The following is a 23,257-nucleotide window of genomic DNA, read 5'->3' on the forward strand; positions in this document are numbered from 1 at the left end:
CAGGCTATTCTCATCTCCCATAAACATGTCCAATAGTCTGCACCTCATTTTAAAAGAATTTCAGATTAACTGTAGTGAGTGAATCTTTCTGTAGAGAGGTTCCTCCTTTCCCAGCAGTTTGTATCTATAGAGTTAATAATTTCCTTGTCAGGAAAATTAGTCATGTTGCTAACTTTCAAAATTGAATTGTCTAATTATTTAGTGACAGTGTAATGAGATTCCCTGTTTAGGCAAATAGAGATAATATTTGAGTTGGTAGTTTAAGCTTTAAGTTTTAATTTATTAGTGGTAGTGGAACTGTAAGAACTACATGTTATTATTACTTAATATTGTTGACAAGCCATGCTAGTATGGCATGCAAAAAAACCAACCAACCAACTAACCAAAAACCCCCATACTACTAGAAAATTAAAAGGAAATTTAATGTATTAATTTGCAAAATTATGTAAGGATTTTCCCTGCCTCTTAAACCAATTAAGACTGTTACATTTATATATGTATTCATTCATGCTTATCAGAACATCTTTTGAAAATGGCAAGTATTTTCTGAACAGCTTAGCATGGAAAGCTTAACTGTTAGGAGTTAGGAACAAGTAACTTGAAATAGCGTTAAAATGATAGCTTGCCTGTGATAGAAATAAATGTCATGTCTGGAAGGGAAGTGCTTCCATTGCCATTAACTGTTTTTCATTTCATACATAATGATATGGAATTCTGTGATATCATACCTGCAAAGCAGGGCAGTTTTTATTTTGTCTAGAGGGTCTCTGCTGGGCCTGTGTCTGTTCCCTCAAAGTCAGCAGGGCCATTTGGTGAGTTTGTCCTACTTACAAGCATCACAGAGATTTAGCCTTAGTTCAGATACAAAGTCAGAAGTTTCTGGCGCATAAACTTTTTGGTAAGTACCATGTCCTGGCCTAGGTAGGTCAGCTGTGCTATGACCTGGGCAGGCAACTGCAATTCCTAATATCCCCTTCCAAGGGCCCCATTCTGCCCTAGGGGTGGCACAGGACCCTTGGGGTGTGTTGACAGTACAACCATCACTGTGGCCATACATACATCGAGTTTCCTGAAAATAAGTGCCTCTGGGGTGAGTAAGAAAGCTTTCCATGCCATTGTCTGAGCCTGTGTTTTCACTCCTTGTCTTCATTTACTCGAGCTCCTTAGCAAACAACCCAGTGTGCCATTGTGTTTTCATCTCAGCATGGTGTACTTCCATTTGAAGTGAGGGTGGTCACCTCACTTCAAACAGACATGGGCACACTGGCCCCTGTACTGTTCAAAATACATCTTGTTTTTTGTATTCTGAGCTGATCAAATTATTGCATTTGTTTTCTCTGCAGATGAAGTTTTGCCCCATCCACATGCTTTCTGTAAGAATCATACAAGCTAAGAACATCAAGTCAAGAGACCTGTGTGAGTTGTGGTTTGATTGTGCTTTTAGTCACCTCCAGAGTTTACACAGTGAGCAATATTCTTGAGTTCTGAGGGTGTGCAAGAAACTTACGTAAAGCACAGCAGTAGAAATACTAATGCCAGGGCTATAATTAGATCAAATGTCTCAGGTATCATTAGATTGGAGGACATCTCTAGTGGCATTTCAGAGAACTGGTAAAAACCAAGACACCCAGATAAATTTTCTGGGCCAAGAAGGGAAGGTAGACTTCATTAGTCACCTCAATCCATGAATCTGCTTGGGCAGGAATTCTGCCACATAGGCTGTGAGTTTAGGGACCTTTTATTGAAATGCACCACTTATACATAATAATCAAAGGTAAATTAGAGAATTTTAAGCCGTCTAAAATACCTTCTGAAATACCTTATTGTTCAGGGCATTTGCTGTTCTCAGATGACCAGTCACAATGAATTAGATTGATAGTTTTAGTTAAGCAGGACCCCTGCAGATCCAGTTCCAAGCCCATACTGAACATGCAGGCAACACAACTTCTCTGCGTACTTTTGTGTTCAAGTGTCTTTAACTCATCATCTCCCCTTCACAGCCTCCTATGTCTCCTTCTCCAGGTGTGCTTTGGACCAGCCATTCAGCTGCCATTTTTGTAGAGGTCTCCAGTGAATTCCTCAGTTAGGACAGAGACAGTGAGCTGCCTTTTGATAGTTTTGAAACTTCTGGCCTGTGTATTCTAGCGAAAAATTACTCAGCAAAAACCAAGCAGCACTCTGCAATGATTTACTCGAGTTACAGCTGGGACCATCTGTACCTTGCCATGCAGGGCTGAGCTTGGATGTGAGGGAGACCAGAGGGAGTGAATCCCCTGTTGGTTGAATAACTCCCTGCCAAAGGCTTCCTGTGCTCCAGTGGCAAATGCCGTGTAGCACCATCCAGAGGTGAACACTAGAAAGCTGTTAGTGTGACAAGGCCTGTATTTCTGAGTTTCAATGATCTCTTCTATCTACTCTATTGAAGGGACAGTTCCACTTTCGTGCCAAAACCTTGCGGGGCAATGTTATTCACTGCTTGATACCAGTCTGAAGTATTTAGGCATCTCGGGCTGCAGTAGAAATCTTCCATCAAGTCCTGACTCCAGCTCTGAAAGACATCACCTTGGAGATTTCCTTTCACACCGTTGTCAAGCTTCACAAAGTAAATGCACCTCCCCACCCTGGCTCTCCCCAAAGGATGGCTGCTCAAGTCACTGACCACACTAACCATAAGGAATAGAGGATGGAAGTGAAATGAAGATTTCCAACTTGCTTGTGCCCTCCAGTTCTTGGGCCCACGCTGGCCTTGAGCTGCAACAGATCATCTTGCCTAGTGCCTAACACCTCTAGACAGCCATTATGTCCCCTCTGCATGCTTGTGTGATTCAACTGAGCAAGCCAGACTCTGATCTTTGCTGTAATACGATTCTCCTTTCCTGTAATCATCCTAACAGCCCTTTGTGGAACCAGCTGTAGTTTCAGTTTAACTTTTTAACATCATTGACTGGGATTGTAAGAACTATGCCTGAGGAACGGTCAATGGGCATAGTCCACTTTCCTCTTTCTCTTCACATGGCAAACATGGCTCTTAGTAGTGTACTTTGTGTGTGCATGTGTACATTTGCAGTTTGTAGTTACTCAGGAATTAGATGGCTTTCCTCAGTTGTTTCCAAATGATGATCTCTACTAATTAGAAAGAAAAAGTAGCACTATTTATTAATCTCCAGGATTGTGGCCTAACCCTATTGTTCATCTATAACACTGGCATCAGCTTTTTAATTTTTCTCTGCTGCAGTGACTGCATCAGACTGCTATGTACGCTTGTGGCTGCCGTCTGCTTCACCTGGAAAGCTTCAGACCAAAACCATCAAGAATTCTGACAACCCTGTCTGGAATGAGACTTTCTACTTCAGGATCCAGAGAGACGTTGAGGTAGTAAAAAAATAGAATTTTCACCAATTTGAATAGCTGGGAATTCTCAGTACACACCATATTGATTAACGATGCTAAATAATTTAAGAAAATGCTTTCTTTAACAGACTAGTCTGTACAGAACAGTAGATATAAGAAGTGTCTTTCTCAGCTATTTACAGATGTTGGAGATGTAAATGCCTGTATCTAAGCTAGTCCAGACTCCCTCTTTTGTCACCCGGGTGAAATAAGCACTGTTGTAGCATACTTCTGTGCCATTTTGGCATGACTAACTTCAAAAGGGCTTTCCCTCCACTGGTTCTAAGGGAAGAGTAGAGAAGTTGCTGTAATGTAGACAACAAATTTAATCCTTCCCTAAATTGTAGAATTTGAAAAAACTTTGGGAATGAAGAAACTGTATTTTTTGGGTGGGTTATCAGTGGGGTGCAGAGGACTGGCATATTTTCTTTCTCAGGAGAGTGGGAACTACTGTTATAGGCAGTTTTCCATTTCACAAGCTTCCCAAGATTTGGTGTAATAATGTTCTACATTAGCATACTCCTGAAGGAAGGGATATGCTTCTTTATTCTTACTGCTCTGCTAGTGAAACAGTTGCAAAAATCTATAATTTTTTTTGTTTGTTTCTGTCTAACAGAAGCTCAATAAGTATTCTTATTTATTTTTTTCTACCACCAGAACATTTTAGAATTGGCTGTGTGTGATGAAGATCCATTCACCAAAGATGACATGCAGTTCACAGTTCTTTTTAATGTTGCTAGAATCAGACCTGGGGAGACATTCCGGGAGACATTTGCTTTGAAATCAGAGGTAAGGGCTGAAAACACGGAGAGATCGGTGAGACCTCATTGTTCACATTGTCTTCCATGTTAAGTAGGGTTTGGATCTTCATGAACAGGTAGTCTTATATATCATTATCCATACCTCATCAAAACAGATATAATTGTGTTGTATTTTTGTGATTTCATTAATCTCTTTTTAGAAATTCAGAAAATGAGTTTGAATTTACTCTCTGAGGGCAATATATTTTAATAGGAAGCATCTGTAAATAGTAATTTTTATCTTTTAGAATCCAAGTAAATACTTCCTTACCTTTCGTCTTTATTCCGCCTTTGCCATGCTTAGGAGAAATTTCCTCTAAAATGACAACTTATTTGTTAAAAACATAAAAAAAATCACTCATCACTTGAATTAAATTACTCTTTCAGGCTTTTTCCCCTGTTGGTGTTATGCCGGGTTTCCTTCTAATTGATTGAGATTTCTCTAGCCCATAGTAAAGGAATGTCTGTCCTGCTAACATCTTTGGTATTTTATTAAGGAGCCCATGAAAGAGAGTTGTCCAGTAAACAAAGCTGGGATAAGTCTGTGACAACTCCTGGGCTTGTCTGAGGTGTTGCTACACACTCATTACAGGTATGAGACAGTCCATAAAAGCAGCTACTTCCCACATGCTGAAAGCTGTTAACATGGATTTTCCTTGTGACCCTGCTGGCTGATGCTGTACACTTCTCAGCCAGTGGGTGAGTCACTGGGAAATACAATGATTCAATAACCACTTCAGTCACTTGCCTAATTCATCTCTTCTGGATTCAGTTCAAATGTGATTCAAATGTTTTGTATGTGGAAATGTCTCTGGCCTTAGTGACATTTGTTGCTGGGCTTCAATGCCTTTCCCCATGTGCATTATCTTGCAGAGAGCCATTGTATTTCTTTTTCAATCACGCTCTCTCTCTCTGATTGTATCTTTGGAAATATGTATAGTTCTACACACAATGGGAGATTATTATCTTATGTGCCTTTCACAAGTCTGTGGTTTCTGTTGCAATTTCAGCTTTGGAAAGACACAGCAACAAACTTTTATTGGTATTATTAGCACTTCAGGCCTTGAAGTGCTTTTTAGGTGTGTCTGTGCTGCCAAATTCTTGCAGCCTTCATTAATCTATATTTATTTTACCATTTTCTTTTTAGACAGAGAGTTGCTCTAAGAAATGGGAAAGTTTGGAAGTGGAATTCTGGATGGAAAGAGTGTGAGTAAAATTCCTAAACTAAAAGTATCACTCTGCCAGGGAGTAATGATATTTCAGAGGATGAGAAAGTTCTTCCAGCTCCTTGTCCCAGTATCGAACCTAAATTAAAGTTTCAAACTTTTTTTAAGCTTTATTTTCTCTAGCTAATTCCACCTTTCAGTATATTTCATACAAATCTTAAACTTCTGTTGAACATGTATATCTAGATCCCAGAAATGTAATAAAATTGTCACAATGTGATAACATTTACACTTTTAAGATCCATGTGAAACTTAATGTGAGTGCTCTTCAAATTGTTGATATTAAGTGAGCAATGTCTAGAACATTGTGGAATTTCTAAGAGACCATAAAACTTGTCTTGTATTATTATAACAATGGGGTTATGTAAGTAGTACTAGAAAAGTCACCCATTTAGCAATAGCTTAGTTAAACTGAAAAAACATACAATCAACAAATAATGAAAATAAGACCATGCCCCTCCCAGTGGTAATCAGCATTGTCTGGAGGAAAACAAGTCCCGTAAGATAAATTCCATTTGTCTTTTAAATCCTGTCACAGGCTTGGTTGAAGAGAACCCCATAAACTACACATTCTGGAATATTTGAGTTTAGCATTAGTGAAAAAAAAAAAAAAAAACAAACCAAAAAGCAAAACAACAAAAAGCCCCACAACAACGTCCAGTGAAAACTGGCTTACTTCATGATCAGGAGAAGGAACTGTAATAAGACTTCTTATTCTTAAATATGAGTAAACTCATTAAAAAATCACTTGTGTTCTTGGTAATTTCTCCTACAGTGAAACTCAAGAAAATGTATTTAATTTACCTGTGAGAGGTACCATAAGAGATGGTATCATGTATGATGATGGTAATCATCTCCTGCAAAGGTGGAAGCATTTGCAGTGGCAGTCAGATATATAATAGGTCAGAAGGAGAAGCGGTGCTTGGTAACTGGATTCAGACTAGAAATAAGAGAAACATATTTCACCATTTAAGTTATAAGGCATTTGGGCAATGTCCATCCTTGGAAATTAAACCTAGTTATTTAAATACATTTTACAGCTGAAATAGAAGTTTTAAGCCTGGAAATGGTGTTTTGCAGAATGCCCTGGACATACAAAGGTTATGTACTACACCATTGCAATGGCCCTTTCAGACATAGGAAAGCATTTATGGCTATGTGTAGCATGGGGGTGTTGGAATGTTTGCCTTAGTGAAAGATGCTGTTAGGAGACTCTACAGATTACTCATATTATTAAATAACCACATCCATTCATTGACAGACTAAGGTCTTACAAGGTAAAATATTTGGGACAAAGACTTTTTATTGTTTACCTCTGTGTTTTGCAGTCATACATATAGCACAGTGGGAGCTAATTCTTATTTGCCATTCATTCGTGATCATCCATAAATTATAACTTGAACTAGTCAGAAATGTCTTTCCTTATAAACATTTGCAGAACACATTAATAGTAGTCTTTGCTTTCCTCAAGTCATATGGTCATTTGTTAATAGCAGGACATGATTCCACATATACCAATATGCCTTTTTCTGCTGTAACTTAGAGCACAGTTTTAAGCATTAGTATTTTTATGGGCTTTCCTGTCTTTATTTTCATTTGGCTGCTGTATTTTGGTTCACATACTTAGCAGGGCATCATGTATTTTGCCTTTTAGAAAACAAATTGTGATAACTTACCTCTATTCAGTTTTAAGCAGGAAAGGTCATATAACTGCTATTTAAAAAACTAAACAAAACACACCAAGATCCAGCTATTCACACACCATTTTTTGTTTGTTACTTGTTTTTGTCTTTTCAGTCCTGGCCCTCCAGAGCATCTCATTACCAATGATGTCTTAGTGGTAAGGTTCACAGGAGAATTTATCTTGGAGTGACATCTGCTTAATTTTGTCCCTCTCCTCTTCCCCCCATTTTATAGAGAGAACACAACCTACTGTGATAGATAAGAGCATGGTGTGCATTTTAAAGTCAGAGATATGAGACAGTGCCCTTTTGTTACAGCTCAGCTGTTGCCCTCTCCACAAAAAAAACAGAAGCAGTATTTCTTGAAGTCCTCAGCTGTTACAGATGTCAATGTGTTGCCAAGCTGTGGTTTGTTACTCTTGCAGAACCCCTTACTTACTGGTGTTCAAAGAGAACTCGTTGTGTTTCTTGTTACACAGCATGGCACTTGCAGGAAAAACAAACATTATAAAAGGTCTGTAGAAGACAATAAATAGTAGATATTCAGTGCGCTTATGACTGGAAGGGTATCTAATGTAACAGCTTTTTGGGAAATGAGGTTTTTAATGAAGAGTTATTTTAGTTGTTGAAACACAGAGCCCTGTTTTGGTGTTAGTCAGCCTGTGGTATATTAGCTGTCTCCTCAGGCTGGCCCAGCAGCTAAGGAGTACCAAGTACTTCATGCCAACTCCTCCAAGCCTGTGCATGGTTCCCAGATGCTAGCCCTTGATACCCCTGAGGCAAAATAACACATATTCTATTATTTCCTCCCTCATTTTCTGTGTGAGGCATAAGAGTTGCAATGATTGGCATGCATTGTTCCTGAAATGACTTGAAAAACTGTCCTGGCATGAGGTGAGGTGAACTGGAGTGATTCAGGAGGAGGGTAGGGTGGAATAAATCCATGATTTCCCTATGTCAGGGCCAATAAGAAGATGCTTTGTAGACTAATCACTGCCACAATACACAGAAACTCATCACCAAATATTTTCCCTCACACTTCCTAAATAATTATTAAATATATATGTTTGGGCACCAGTGTGTTGTACAGAGTTTTCTGATTTTGGGCTAATCTGAGTATGTTAACAATCTTTGCTAGTGCATCACTGTATTGACACTCTGAAGCAGTGCAACTTGAGCTACTGTCCTTGAATAATGAGCTCTGAATTTTCTCTTGGATTGCTCCCAACACTGAGACCAGTAGAGTTGGCTCTGTATTATAGGTGGTGGTTGTCTGCATGATGTTTCATTATTTGCAGCAGATGTGTTATTTGCTTCCTTCACCCTTTTTCATTCCTGCCTTTTACAGTCCCGTGAGGTTTGCTGCTTGGAAGTGCATGTGGACATTAATGAAAGCAGGAAATACTTGAAAGGTATGGCAATTTCTCTGTGAACTGAGGACATGAACAAACCAACCCTATTATAGTCATTCAGATCCAGATGAAGGCATTTTAGAGTAGAGAGACAACTAAGAGTGTTCTAAATTATATATAGATAGTGATATATGATCTAAATAATAAAATGCAATGCACTGAAATGCTCTGAATTGATCTCTGTGACTTTTCTTTGGAGCTATCAAGTTTGGACACAGTAGACTTTGCTGGTAGAAGTAAGAGAGTGTGCTGACTCTGGGAACACTCCAAGCTGTGAGGGTAAAGGCAGGAGTACCATGTCCTGTGCTGTAGGACACTTGCTGGTGGGGTAGCTCACAGAGGAGCTACCACAGAAAATTACTCCAGCAGAAAGTTTGCCAGCTCTTTTAGCTCTTTTGCCTGAACAGCAGTATTGTTCTCTAAACAAGCCTGTTTTTACTAGAGGGTAAAAATCTTGTGCTTACGGTGCCTGCATCTCATGAGAGAACACAGAAGACGACAGAGGACATCAATACTTTCTACTTCCATTGCGTGAAGGCTTGGGAGCCAGTTCTAAAAGTCAGGCTGCAGGTAACAGGCACTACACAGTGCTACGGTTCATACTGCTTGTTTACTTCCAGTGTGACCAAAACAGCAAAGAGCTGCATTGTTTCTGTTCTGTGAATACAACCCAGGCTTTTTGTTTTGTATAGAAAGTTTCTGACAAGGAAGATGACAACAGCAATTTAAGTGACACCCTAACGGTACCACTGAAATTTCTCCCTGTTGGACACAAAGTGAAAGTAACTCTTCCCGTAAGACATGTAAGTGTTTCATAATTTATGTCTGGAAAGAAGAGTAGAATAACCCTCACTATTTAACATACTAATATTTTTAAAAAATCCCCAAAACAACAACCAAAAAGTATGCAGGGTGGAAGTGGTGGGGCTTTTCAGGAGGCACTGAAAATATGGATTCAAAACTTTTCTTTATCCCACCATTCATGTTCCTGCTCTTTGTTTACAGAATGTGCCACTGCAGTTGTACCTCCAACTAAATGATTGGTAAGATGACTGGTTTGAGTTTTTTCTCTAAAGGTTTTACTGCTCTTTGAATTGTGAAATACAGAACAGAGTATCCTTTATTTAGATATAAGGAATGCACAAAACAGGGGGCAAAATGTAGCAATATTTAAGTCATCATTTAAGAGTCACCACAACAATTCAAAGCTAAATGTCCTTGGGGCAAAGGAGTCTCACCAAGATGCAAAAAAAATATGAGAGTTTCAAATGGTGAGGGACTTAGTCACCGAGTGTCCTTTGCATCAAAGAACCAAAGACTAAGACTGGAGGCTTCTTCAAGAAGGGCATAAGAAGGCAGAGGGAAAAGAGAATTTGAAATAACAAAACATCAGAGTCCATACATTACCTGAATGACACATGTTCTCTCAATAAAACACACTCTGGTGATCTCAAGAAAAAGAAGTATAAACTAGAGAAGACAAAATGTTGCATTGTAAAATAATGTGTCAGATAAGAAACAAACAAAAATTATTTGAGTATCTTTTTTCACTGTACAGTTTATGTATAAATCTGCAGTACAAATGCCCATGAAAGACTTTGTTAGGTTTGTCATCCTTTGCTCAGAAATCATATGAAGCAGAAATAGAAAGGATTCAGCATACAAAGCTACTGAAAATCACAGAAGCCCCTCTTTATTTTTCATATTTATTATCCTTAGCTGAGAGTAAATCTTACACTTAGACAATAAAGAGAGGATGTAGAAGCAAAGAAGTTGATTTCTTCGCAAATGAAACATACATTTCTGTATAAATAAGAACAAGGAATCAGAAGTTTTTTTGCATTCATTAGATTGCAGTTGCTGAAAATAGATCCATATACATTTTAAACAGCAGTACTGTGCCTCTGGATTTATGTTTCAGTACAGAAAAACTAGATGTGCGCTTAGGGTATGATCTGTGCCAAGGAGAGCAAGAGTTCCTGCATAAGAGAAAGAGAGTCGTTGCTGCTGCTCTGAAAAGGGTTCTTCATCTGGAAAGGGATCTACATGGACATGAGGTCTGTGCTTTGGAATCCAAGCATGGGGTGTGGGTCTATTGAATTAGGATTGGCACAACTCCCCTTGAAATTTCTAGTAACATTTGGATGTTGATAACACGCCCATCGATTTGAATGGCAGCAGAGCAGAGGCTCTCAGTTTGGCATACCCCATACTCATGTAAAATTTCAGCTCAAATATTCGTCCTTCCAGTCTTTTCAATGGGTCAAATTCTAAGGTTGTAATAATACCACTCTTTAGACAAAGTTTCCAACAGTATGGTGCTGCAAGTTAGCAAGATATGAGGCATTGTGTTAGATACAGCCTAGCCAGGCAACCCAAACCAACAGGAAAACAGGAGTATTGGAAATTAATCTCACATAAATACTTATTAAATCAGTGTAATGTCACTTCTTCAGGCTTGCATTTTTCTTTCTTCATTCTCAGAACACTTCTTAAAAAAAGTAAAAATCTTTTGTGTTAAAGAAAGAACATTAGAACATTTTATAACAAGCTGAAGTATGTTTTCTTGCCAAGATCCAGGGTGACCTTTTAAGAGAACACTTATTTTCTTACTGGAATTATGTTTGTTAAATGAATGCTGTCCAAAGAATCAGCAGAGTTCGAAAAACTTCCTTAATTCATTTTAATTGCATTTATTGCAATTTTTTGTTTATAACAACATCACATCATTGTCTATTCTAAATTATAGAGAGCAAAGGTAGGAGGGAAGGTTAAAAGTGCTGCATATTCAAACTCATTCAAGCATTGGGGTTAAAAGTCTCTGGAGGTTAATTTCAATGAGGTGCTGGTACAGACTGGCTAAGTGGCGATATAATTCATTGTCCTCCAATAAATCTGCTGAGGAAATTCTGAGAGCTGCAATTAGACTTTTCCAAATAGCAAGGGAGTAACTTCCTGAGGATAATACTTGTGTTTTGGACAGGTCCCAGTAATAGCAGTTATGGCAACAGGCGGAGGTCTCAGAGCAATGTCAGCTATGTTTGGCCACCTCTTAGCTCTTCAGAAGCTAAATCTGTTGGATTGTGTCACCTATCTCACCGGGGCTTCTGGCTCAACATGGTGCGTACAAAAAATGAAACTGGAATGGCTGTGACTCCTTTTCCACACAGTGAGAGATGCATCTCTTTCAAAGACTTACATTGTTAACAAGTGAACATAATTCCCTCGTGAAGCTCTTACTGTTGGCTCTCCATTATGACTTCAGTTTAGGCTCACTGATTCTCTTTCATTGATTAAAGTGAGTGTATAAATGTATCAATTTTCCAAAATAATCTAAATTAATGGGTGATTTTCTAACATTTCTGCTCCTTAGGACCCTAGCAGACCTGTATGAGCATGCTGACTGGTCACAGAAGTCTCTGGAGGGGCCACTTAAAGCAGTAAAAGAACAAGTGACAAAATGCAAACTCAACCTTATGTCTGTAGACCATCTGAAGTATTACCACAAGGAACTTGCTGAAAGGGCAAAAGCAGGACATGTGCCATCTTTTACAACTCTGTGGTCACTTGTTCAGGAGATGTTCTTACATGGGCAGGTAGGTACATGGTCCTACCACACATTTGGGAAGCAGCCACTTACTTTCTTTAGAGCTTTACTCTTTGGGGCCACGATGTAATGTGTGTAACAAATCCAAAGAGACTGAGCCATCCCAATGTGGTTTGTAAACTGTGACAGAGGATCCCCTAGCCAGGATTTTCCAGCATAGATAATTATTTGAAGACCTCTGTCCTAGGGTTCCCCACAGCTAGCAACTTCAGTAGGCAAATTTCTAGACAAACTGAGGAATTCCCACCCCATAGCATCCCTGAAAAGTCAGATTTTGAAAGTCTGTTTCTAGTTTGACATTTAAAAGTTAGAGTGATCTGTCATCATGTGAATATTTATCTCAGCTTTAGTAAAGATCTGTGGGATCCAGGCAGTCAAGGCACATAGCTATTCTAATGAAGAAGTTACTAGGTACCCTAAAGGCAAGCAGGAAGGAAAGTGCAGGAATGTGAAGGAAAAGGTCTCTTGCAAAAATGTGACTTACATACTCCTCTGTGTTGTAAAATATCTGTTATCAATCTTTAAAGCATTGCTTGGGTAGATTGTGCCAGTCTTATGCTGTTTAAGAGGTTTACTGTGATTTTTTATCTCACTGATTAGCCAAGAAAGTACAAACTCACAGACCAGCGCAAGGCGTTGGAGCATGGACAAAACCCACTGCCTTTCTATGCAGTCCTCAATGTGAAAGAGGAAAAGTTTGGTACTTTCAAATTTAGAGGTAAGTGTTTCTGGAGTTTCTTCTGATTCTGAGTATGGGTTAAAGAGGATTTGAAGGGAGGCATGTATGTGTGGGGAAAAAAAGGGGAATACCTTTGTTGCTTGCCCTGACTCAGTATTTATTTTAGTAAAATGTTTGTCTTTTTTGCAAACTGCTGGGTGTTGGTTAGAAAGCACATCAGTTGGATAACATTCTCAGCCATAAACAGGACATGAATTAAAAATCTGTGGCAAAGTTCTATTTTTGCAACAGACATTTTGAGTGAGTGTGGGTACATCATTTGATCTTTTCCTGCCACACCTATAAAATGGCTTTGATACTTCCTTAGTTTGTAGGGGTACTGTGAAATGTAATTGTCACTTCCTAAATATGACGCTGATGAGGGTATGAAAACGGAGTGGAGTATGACTGCTGTGATGAATGTGATATGACATCCTTTGAATGGACACAGATCACATTCATCAAAAGGTGTTAAAAGCAGTAGATACTGGAAGGAAAAGCAATTAGTCCTTATGTTTATTTATGTTTATAGCTACTGTTGTACTGTAATGCCTGTGCAGGACAGCTTGAGCCAGGAAACTGCACATCCATGCCACACTGTGAAAATTTCTAGTGTGCCTTCAGGCTGCTTTGTTATATCTTGTAAACTGGCAGTTTTGGGTTAATAGAGCTTTTGTGCCAGTCACTCCTTGCAATTCACACCACTTTTGCATGAAGTCCAGTTGACGCTCTTGATATAGAGAGGCAAGTGCAACCCAGAATCTTTATATACAAATAGCTATCTAAGCATTTGAACTTAATGTTAGAGCTTCTCTGAGTAGAAAAAGCTGGTTCCTTTTAGTTGCAAATAATCTCTCAGTTTGTATGGAAGTAGACGATGCAGCTTGCAGTACAAATGTGCGGATTTGTACAGTACAGAGCTGCTGAGACAAGCAAGATTGTTGGGAAGGTTTTGGGGTTTTATTTTTATTGCAGCAAACATGCCTCATGTAAATTCTTTGTAGAGTGGACAGATTTCTCTCCTTATGAAGTGGCCATACCAAAATATGGAGTCTCCATTCCTTCAGAGTATTTTGACAGCGAGTTCTTCATGGGAAGGCGAGTGAAGAAGCTGCCAGAATCTCGGATCTGCTATCTGGAAGGTGACAGAGCAGTGCTATAGAGTTAATCACAGCATTGTAGAAAGTGTGATATTTGCTAGCTACAGGCACAACACACCTTTCTAGCCCATCTGCTTTAGGTCTTAAATCAATGGGCTTTTTACTCCTTTCATATACTTTTGTTTTTTGTGTATCTTCTTTCCTCCTGTCCCCCCTTTTCACCTGGGTAGATTTGGGAAAGTTGCAGCATGCTTCCTGTTCTATTGTATAAACCACACAAGATGGTGGAAGAGGCAAGTTGAGGAAATAATAAGCATTCCTTCCCTGATCAGTCTCCAACTCTTCAACTTCAAAAACTGTATTTCTAGACAAAGCATTACTAGGGTAGAATTGGAAGGAGCTGAGAATAAAATATGTCATCTAGAGCAAACCACGAAGGCAGGAGCTACCTGAGCTTTGTGGCTTGAGGATGGTGTCACTAATCTTCTCTGCTCATAAGGTTGAAGGAGGCCTTTTGACCTCCAACAACTACTTTGACTGGCCATTTTGCCACCAAAGGTGAAGAAAAGGAAAGAAACAGCTAGTCAGAGGAACCCATTTGTCCCAGGCAGATTTTAAATCCTTATAAGTGTTTTAGTTTTGATACCAAAACAAGGGTAGAGGAGAAAAATGCCCATATTTCACTCACTGTAGAGATTCAATTTGTTCCTCACGTAAGTACCTGGCATAGAGCTTAATGAGAAAGGATAGTTCTTACTTTTCTAAAAGCAGACTCATTTATGGAGCCAATTCTATTTTGAACCTGGACCAGCTGCACTCCAGAGAAACAAAAACATGCCTGGAAGGAAAAAATGAGTCTTAAATCAATTTAAATAATAAATCAGTTTAAAGAATGCCTTTATGCCTACATGGCTTCACCATGCTTTCAAAGCCTAGTTTCTCTCACAGGTACACAGGAAACTTTCTAAAACTTTCTACAACATCATTTAGGTGACTGATATGTCTTACTTTGTTACTCTGTACTATGTAGTGAATGTTCTGTGTGTAGTTACCTCCTAAAAAAGAGCACTGAAGTGCTTAGACCTATGTTTGAGCTCTCTGAGACCTGCTGCTTAAATTGTGTCATGATGGGGTCAGGTTGGGTGGGCTAATAGTGTGTAGCATGGATCTTTGCAATAGTCAGTGGTTAATATGTGGTAGTGCAGTACTTTTCCCATGTGGTTTGAATTGCAGGTCTTTGGACAAACATCTTTACTAGGAATTTGCTGGATGGCTTGTACTGGTCTTCAAATTCAAATGAATTCTGGGAACGATGGTCCCAGGATATGGTAGATATAGGTAAGACTTTCTGAAGTGTTGCCTCACTGTGGATCTTCCAGCATGATTTTAATCAGAATGATTGCTATGTCCTTTTCTCTTCTCTCTCTCTTCCCTCTTTTCCCCAGAGGCATGCTTCATGTTACTACAAATGTTTTTCATTTAAAGTTTCCTCATGGTCTGTTAAATGACTCTGCCTGTAACTGCAGAGGAGAAAGTTGGCTTTTACTTGTGGGCAAAACTACAAAGTGAGTATGTCATTTGAAAGAGTAAAACACAAAAGCTGTTCCTGCTTTAAAGAAAACTGAATCTCTCTTTGGTAAATTACATGGGCCATGTGCACATGTTTTCTAGCAGCCTGCAAGAAACAGGGATTAGAGGGATCCACAGGAAGACAACAAGGGCAGCTAGCCAGCAGAGGTGTCTGGCAGGGCATATTGCTGTTGGTTTTTTCTCTATTTCATAGTTTCTTCTCTATTTCAGAAAAACATTCTCCTGAGGAAGACGTTACTGTTATCGAGCCTCCATCTTGTTTGTCAGGAAAGTTGTATGAAATGTTTCAGGACATTATGACCAAGCGTCCACTACTGGGAAAGTCACATAACTTCCTGAGAGGCTTAGAGTTTCATAAGGATTATATCCATCAGAAAAAATTTATTGAATGGAAAGGTAACTGCAACAAAGAGTTAGCTGCACTGTGCAGGTAACATCTCAGATTTTGTTTTTAAGACTTTGGAAAACTCATATTTGTTTTAGGGTTTGGAAATTAGCTGAATTGGACCTATGTTCATGGTGTCTGTTTCTTTAGGGTAGTAGGTTAAAATGAACTAGTCCATGGGCTACTCTTTCACTTCCAGAAGATACCTGTAATTTATGTCAAGGAATGCTTTTCTTCAGGAAGTTTGTCACTCTGCATAGGTACAGTAGTCAAAAGATTTAGGAAGGGCAGAATCTTTTGAGGTCAAGAAACAAAGATTACACCAGAAGCATAAAATAGCAGGTTTTTATGTGGATCAGATGAAGGAAAGGACTATTTGCAAGGATGTGGTTACCCATATGTCTGGTGTTTCTGGCTGATGAATTAATTATCCATCCAGAGACCTCTCTTTAAACCCTTAGAACAGAAATACCAAAATCCAACTACAGAAAATTAAAATCACAAAGGCTTAGACTGTAAATGTTAAACAGACAGATACAGAGACTTGATGTGTAAATTGAACACTGGTTTTCTGTGGCCTTTGCTTTGTAGGCAGGGAGAGTAAACAGCAATAGTTTCACCTCAAAACCTATGAAACAAGCTGTGAAATGATAGCAAGGTGATGGAGCTGAGGTTTTCTGCATCAGAAACCTTCCTGTAATCTCAGCATCTTCATTTATTCCATGAAGATGTAGCAATGTGGGAGGACCCCACATTATTGAGGTTAATCTGCCTTCTCTGAGCCCATGTCTTTGGCAAGTTGCATTTTCTATCCCATTTTAGGCAAGTTCCAATGTGTTTTGTCCCTCTCTGCCCTTGCTACACAGTTTGCTGACAATGGAGAGAGATGGTGGTACTTTTCTATGGATTAAGGCAAAGCCCACTCTCTGCTATCTACTGTTAAAATGTTCAGTTATCAAATAGTCTGTGTCCTGAAAGGGTCTGCTCTAGGAAAACAAAGGACTAAAAACCAAGTAGCATAGGAAAGGTGGGTGAGAGAAGGAGCAAGCAAGTAGCTTCAGAAGGTGGATGAAGGATGAAATTGTCAGTCAGTAAAGGTTAAGAAACATCACTGTCCTTTTATTTGCTGAGAGTTTTGTAAAGACAAATGAGTAGAAGCAGATTTCAAGGAGGATTTTGAGTAAGTGTGCATAAGAACACTGATGACTATGTCAAGGTAGATATTCTACAAATAAAGTAAAATATGTGGAAAGCATGAAATCCAGAGTGGGAAAAGGGAAACTGAAAGTCTGGAGTGGGAAAAATTAGAAAGTTTTCCATCTTATTTTTTTGTCTGTGTAAGATCAAGCTAACCCAGGAGTAAGAAGACGTGCCAGGTCTCTGAGCAGAAATGACAGTCTTGTGGTAGATGAAGTCTTGAGAACAGAGCTTTGTTTTAAAGGCTTCCCTGCAGCTCAGGTTATCTGACATATTAAAACAAGACTTTCAATGCCTAATTTCCTTGATAAGAAATTGAACTACTAGTCTGGAATTGGGGTAATGCATTTACAGTAGCATTCACACTTCCAAGGGTATTTCTGAGATAGGATTTCTTTAAAATATCTGTTTGGATGTGGGGTGGAAGAAGAGATTCTTACAAGAAAAATGTCTACTTCTAGTTCACATATGCAGCCATGAATAAATGCTGCAAAGTTCCATCTCTGTGATAAGAAAACAGGGGTAATGGAATTTCATCTAAAAATGTTCACTGGGCCAAATAAAAGTATGCTCTGTTTCTCCTGTGAGGGACTGCAAGCAAATGTCTCTTATTACAGTTGAATCTGTGAATTCTCAGCACTTTTGAATGCCAAAATAAGCATGTTTTGTAAAAATTGACAGTGAGGGAATGGAAAAATTATGAATTATTACTTCAAGCTGGTGTGAAATATTCCAGGCTATGGAACAAGCTAGATTTACTCTGCATGGTTTAAATCAACACTACAGAATGAGGCCAAGGAGCAGAGTGATTGAATGAATTGAAATGCTGGAACTTACCGATAGCATTTCTGTGATCAACAGTTTCTTAAAATGCCTGAACACAATGATTTAAGGCTCAAGTATTCTGCTCTGGGCTTTGCTACCTCATTTTGTTAACTTGAGGAACACTCTTAAACCCAGTATTTTGATATTTAAAACTATGGCAAAATGTTCTCTGTATCCTGGGACTGACTGTCTACAGGGCAAGCTGGTGAGGTTGCTAGAAGAGAAGAGTCTAGCTATCAGAAACTGGCTTTAGAATTTAACTTGTTGGTGTAATCACCTTTTGGCACTAATGTGAGGTCTAATTAATTCAAGCAGTATTTTAAGCTGTTTGTAGGTGATGTGTGCATGATGTGGTATTTTTTTACAGCATGGCTAAGATAGTTTATATGAGATCACTGAAAGTGAGTTGAAGTCAGGCTTTTCAACCTGAGAGAGGAGTCTAACTCCTAGAAAGTAAAAGGAAAAAAAGAGCAATGCAAAAGTGCAATGATGTATTGCATTTTTTAGTTGTGCTGCTACACTGTGAAATTGTTTTTGTTGTTTGCATTTTTCCTAGTTCTTAGAGGGGAAAAAAATCTGTTGGAGTCTGTATTCTGTGAAAAATGACTCCCCAGAGCAGCTGTGAGGTCAGTGGAGTCTGTGTCTCACCTGTCCTCTGTCTTGCTGCCCCACAGCCTGCCTTTGTGAGTGTGCCTGGGAGAGTGTGGAAACAGGCCAGGTGTGTCCAGATTGCAGTTTGAAGGACATGCTCCTGAGGCCGTGTTCGTGGGCTCATCTTGTGGAGGGAGGGGACTCTGGTCTTGAGGGTAACCAAGGAACTCCCCTTAGCATGTAGCACAGACAGAATTACTCACTCCTCCTTTCCTAAAAATGCACCACTAACTATATTAAAATGTTTTTCAGACACTGTGCTGGATGGTTTCCCTAACAACCTGACACCACTGCAGAAATATCTTTGTCTGATAGATGTTGGCTATTTCATCAACACCAGCGGTGCAGCACTTTTCAAGCCAGAGAGGAATGTAGATGTCATTATATCCCTTGATTACGGTTTGGGGCATGTGTTCAAGGTGAGGAGATTAATTTACTCTGCTCCTTGCAGAGTAAAACTCCTCTTATTAAAACTTTTAAGTAAATCTTAATCATTTATCACCATACCTTGAAGGAGGAAAGAAACTTCCTTCAAGAATGGAACTACAGAAACTCTTAGGGTCTTTTTTCTGTTGGGAATTACAGGATATACTTCTTAGAATCCTCGGGGAATTGCAGTAACAATTGTTTGCTGGAGACATGCTTGTGACCTCTCCTGGTCTGTTATGATGAATTTTGAGCGTGACTTTGGGTCATTCAGTTGGGCTTGTGAAAAGTGTTAGAGGGTGTGAAGTGGCATTGTCTGACTTATGTTGAGTGATGGTCAAAATTAAGGTTGTACTGTGGCTACTTTGGACTACACATTCAATTCATAGTGTTTCTAGGGAATGGGTTAAGATGCCACAGTATTTCCAGGATACCTGAGTAAACCTGATTCTTTTCTTAGAGCTTTAACTCCATGACATTCTGTGCCCACAGCAATTAGAGATGACATACAAATATTGCAAGATACAAAATATCCCATTCCCCAAAGTGGAGCTAAGTCCAGAAGAAGAGAAGAACCCAAAGGAATGTTATATATTTGCGGATGCAGAGGACCCCAGAGCACCTATAGTAATCCATTTTCCCTTGGTGAATGACACCTTTAAGGAATTCAAGGAGCCAGGTAAATGTAGTCAACAGAACTGTGCACTGTGCTCTACCCCTGGTATGTGTTATGTGTCCACTGATGGCAGGAAGAAGAGCAGCCTCCATACTCCTGCTGGTTGTTCTCCACTTGGAAAGCACAGATGACACAGTCCTGGGCAGCTCAATGCTACACTGCCTCTTCCAACCCTGCTTGTGGCAGATGGCTCCTATCACTGCTGGAGCCTTTCTGGCACTGGGAAGAGAGACAGTAAAGAAAGGCCCAGAGAGCTGTAGGAACAGGGAGATAAGGGCCTCCTGAAGGACCTGTTGTGGGTTAGAAAGCAGCAGCTGCAGCCGGAGCTGGCCCTTGGGCCATCCAGCCCTAGGGCTGGCCCTGTGCCTCTGCCTTCCCCAGGCAGGCTCCCTGTGGTGGAGAGGGCGGTGGAGGTCCAGAGGGAATCTCCTTCCCAGGCCTTGAGGGACAGCAGGTTTGGGCACAGGGACGTGGGCGGGGGGAGCATGTGTGGCTGTGGTGGGAAAGGCTCCATCTAGTGCTTGGTGGGAGCTGAGACAGAGCAGAGAGATGTGGGGCCAGCCTGGGATGTGCAGGTATCACTGCTCAAGTGCCTGGGGTGAGCTCCTTCTAGCTTTACCCAAAATTCTGTTGGGACGCTGAGTGGGACCAGAGCAAGATGGAAGTCTCTGAGGGAGCATTTGGGAAGGATAGGAATAGCAGCAAAAAGTAAAGGTACTTTACAAAAAGTAAAGGATGTTCAGTGATGCTCAGTGAATATGTACAGTAAGAGCTAAATCGAGAAAATCACATTCAGAAGCTCTGTGGATGAAAAGAGGAGATACTCTGTAGAAGGAACTAGGCTTGTTCAGTGGAAGCTGGAAATGGTCCAAATGACAATGTGTGGTGAGATCCATCCATTGAGCAGTGGGTGGCAGGTAAAGCAGGTGAAGATTTTGGAATCTCACTGAATGAAAAATAGATGAGATGCTGCAGAGCAGAGCAGCTGCTGCCAATTCTCTCTGCTCCAGGCCCAAGCTGGTGAGCTTTGACACTCACCTGCGTATCTCTGAGCAGTTGGTGATTCATCCATCAAACTGACAACCAGCAACTGATGTGGGTGGTTGGAGGAGGGGCTCCTTGGCAACCTGCTTTCATGGATTTCAAGTTTAACAGTGGAGTTTTTTGTTTCTAGGGGGATGAGAGACATCTTGTGGAATGTGGGAACTTATTTTTAATTCTTGTTTTTAATTATTTCAATTTTAAAAGGACTCAACTTGTGAAGTGCACTTTGGCAGTGCAGCAGTTACAGGCTGTGCTTTTGTGTGCTTGAGGCAGATGCAGCTTTATCTGGGTGTGGACAGCATAGATAAAACATCTCTCTGAGCATTGTGAGGCTCAGTGAAGCAAGATTGGATATTTTTAATTCAGCCACTTTTAGTGGTAGCCTGTGCCTAGCACCCTGAGATCACACTGTTCAGAAACCACTAGGTTAGACTAACACCTGCTGTGTCTCAAGCACAATTCTTGTGTCTTTTTCATGAGGTTCTAGTTGAAATCATAAGGAATATCTCAGCCATCTGTTTGTAGCCCTGCTGATAGTCATCTCACATTACATTAGTGTTTTGGGTATATTTGGTTCAGACTGCAAGGAGATGGGCAAAAAACCCAGCAAAGAAGTGTAGCTAAAATTTTTGTGGAAATGTAAATATGAGACTGCCAAAATCCTTGGTGCAGGTAATTAGGGGGTCCTTTTAAGCAAAAGCATTGACATAACAGGGAGTATGGATGTTGCCAATTCCAAGAAGCATAACCTGAGACCAGGTTGGAGTCTGATGTAGGATGTTCTAGTCCCTTTGCACTCTGCAACAGGCAGTCCTGTGTGGTTAGCATCAAAAGGCCTCCTTGTATGTACTAGGCTGTCCACTCACTCTAGCTGGCAGACATGCATGCACTTGTCACCACTAATCCAGGGGAGATCATGGATTTTGAAAAGTGTTCCAGGTGTGTGTCTTTGTCTGAGAGTCAGACTTACAGGATTTGGGAAAGGATGTGGACCCATGGGTGTGCTGCCCAGGAATGATGTCTGCAGGGGCAGGACAAGGAGGAATGTAAGAATTTGTTCCAGCTCTGCTGAGGGATTTCCACGTCTGAGCTTCAGCAGGAGGGGAATTAGGAGTAGCTGGGAAAATTGACCAGGAACAGCTCTTTCAAGCTGTGGAGTGGGTTTGCATATTTCCTGGGGGCTGTTTTTAACAGCGGGTTCTGCCAAGTAGATCAGTCCCCTACAACACTGTGTGATAGTACTCCAGATTGATCTCACTGTGATGGCTTCTGTCTTTCTCTGCAGGGGTAAAGCGTGATCACTCGGAGATGGAAGAAGGCAAAGTAAATCTGGAGAACAACTGCTCGCCATACTACCTCATAAGGCTGATCTACTCCTCTGAAAATTTTGATAAACTTGTGAACCTGAGCAAATACAACATCCTAAATAACAAAGACCTGCTCCTCCAGGCAATCAGAAGTGCTGTAGAACGAAGGAGAAGCAGAAGGACTGGGAATTTCTCCAGCTACTCTGGATACCCCTAGGCTGGGTTTTTGCATTGTTCCCCACTGAGGGCTATGGCAGCACATTGCAGCAAATCACAGTCACATTACAACACATCACAGTGTTCATTATTTGCAGAAAACTGAGGAAACCTGTACATTTCTCACCTTGCCGTGTTCAAGCTCCTAGCTTTCAAAAGGGTTTATTTTATCTCCTTCCCCCACATTTTCAGCCCACATGAGCCTCACAATGTGGTCTTGTTTAGAAATTAGGGTCCTGGTTAGCAGAGACCTCCCAGGATACTCCTTCGTATTGCAGTATATGGTGGTGGTGATAGTTCTTTGTATGAGCCTGTCCCTTCAACTCTGAGCCCATTGCCAGTGTCCTCTCAATACCTCCTTACAGATCAAGTCCTGGCCATTTGCATTCAGTGATGTCCAGATTTTCAGACAGGCTGAGCAACTAGAATTTGCACTGAATTGGTGGGCTCAGCTTTGAAGTCAGGCATATATATGTGAACAGCAGCCAAACTGCAGTGTAGACAATTGCACTCTGTCTGGCTGACTCCCCTTGCTGATTTAGGAAGTTACTCCTTTTTTCCATTTCCCTGCAAGAGTTTGGCACAGAAACGCTGCTCCAGACTGCCTCGAAGGGGGCAGTTACATTTCAAGAGAGAGGGCGGTAGCAGCAGTGAGTGAGCACAGGTTTTTTGAGCTTTGGCTGGAGGAAAAGTTCTGCATAAAGCACAAGGGATTGTATTGATTTATATCAGCAGTGCCTTTATGGATTAAAATGTCAAAAGTCTGAAACAAGCTTTTCGTAACAGAAGCTTGAGAGGCATAATTACCCTACACTCAAATACATTTAATTTAGGGATCATGACTGAGACATAAGCTGGTTGTCCATAAACTGAATGTAGGACAATGTAACTCACTGAGTACAGAGCCATTGTATTTTCATACATGGAAGATTTTTCCCTTTGTAGTCTTCTATCCCTAACATCACAGGCAAAGTATTTTTAATAGGTGCAACATAAAATAGAGCA

The 23,257-nt window shown here is 40.3% G+C and overlaps 1 protein-coding gene across 1 annotated transcript; it reads left to right on the forward strand.

The window, feature by feature from the left end:
- Window positions 1-1,301: 1,301 nt before the first annotated feature.
- Window positions 1,302-23,105, forward strand: LOC136362574 (cytosolic phospholipase A2 beta-like). Its single transcript, XM_066321242.1, has 20 exons — window positions 1,302-1,416; window positions 2,426-2,602; window positions 3,236-3,372; window positions 4,048-4,179; window positions 5,338-5,396; window positions 7,214-7,256; window positions 8,447-8,510; window positions 8,953-9,080; window positions 9,203-9,313; window positions 9,516-9,553; window positions 10,432-10,567; window positions 11,494-11,630; window positions 11,884-12,106; window positions 12,718-12,835; window positions 13,840-13,977; window positions 15,169-15,273; window positions 15,736-15,921; window positions 18,836-19,002; window positions 19,502-19,688; window positions 22,015-23,105. The coding sequence occupies exons 1-20, from the start codon at window positions 1,344-1,346 to the stop codon at window positions 22,251-22,253; spliced, it is 2,598 nt and encodes an 865-aa protein (XP_066177339.1). The 5' UTR covers window positions 1,302-1,343; the 3' UTR covers window positions 22,254-23,105.
- Window positions 23,106-23,257: the final 152 nt, after the last annotated feature.

This window comes from Sylvia atricapilla, chromosome 6 (assembly GCF_009819655.1).
Source record: "Sylvia atricapilla isolate bSylAtr1 chromosome 6, bSylAtr1.pri, whole genome shotgun sequence".
NCBI classification, from domain to species: Eukaryota; Metazoa; Chordata; class Aves; order Passeriformes; family Sylviidae; genus Sylvia; species Sylvia atricapilla.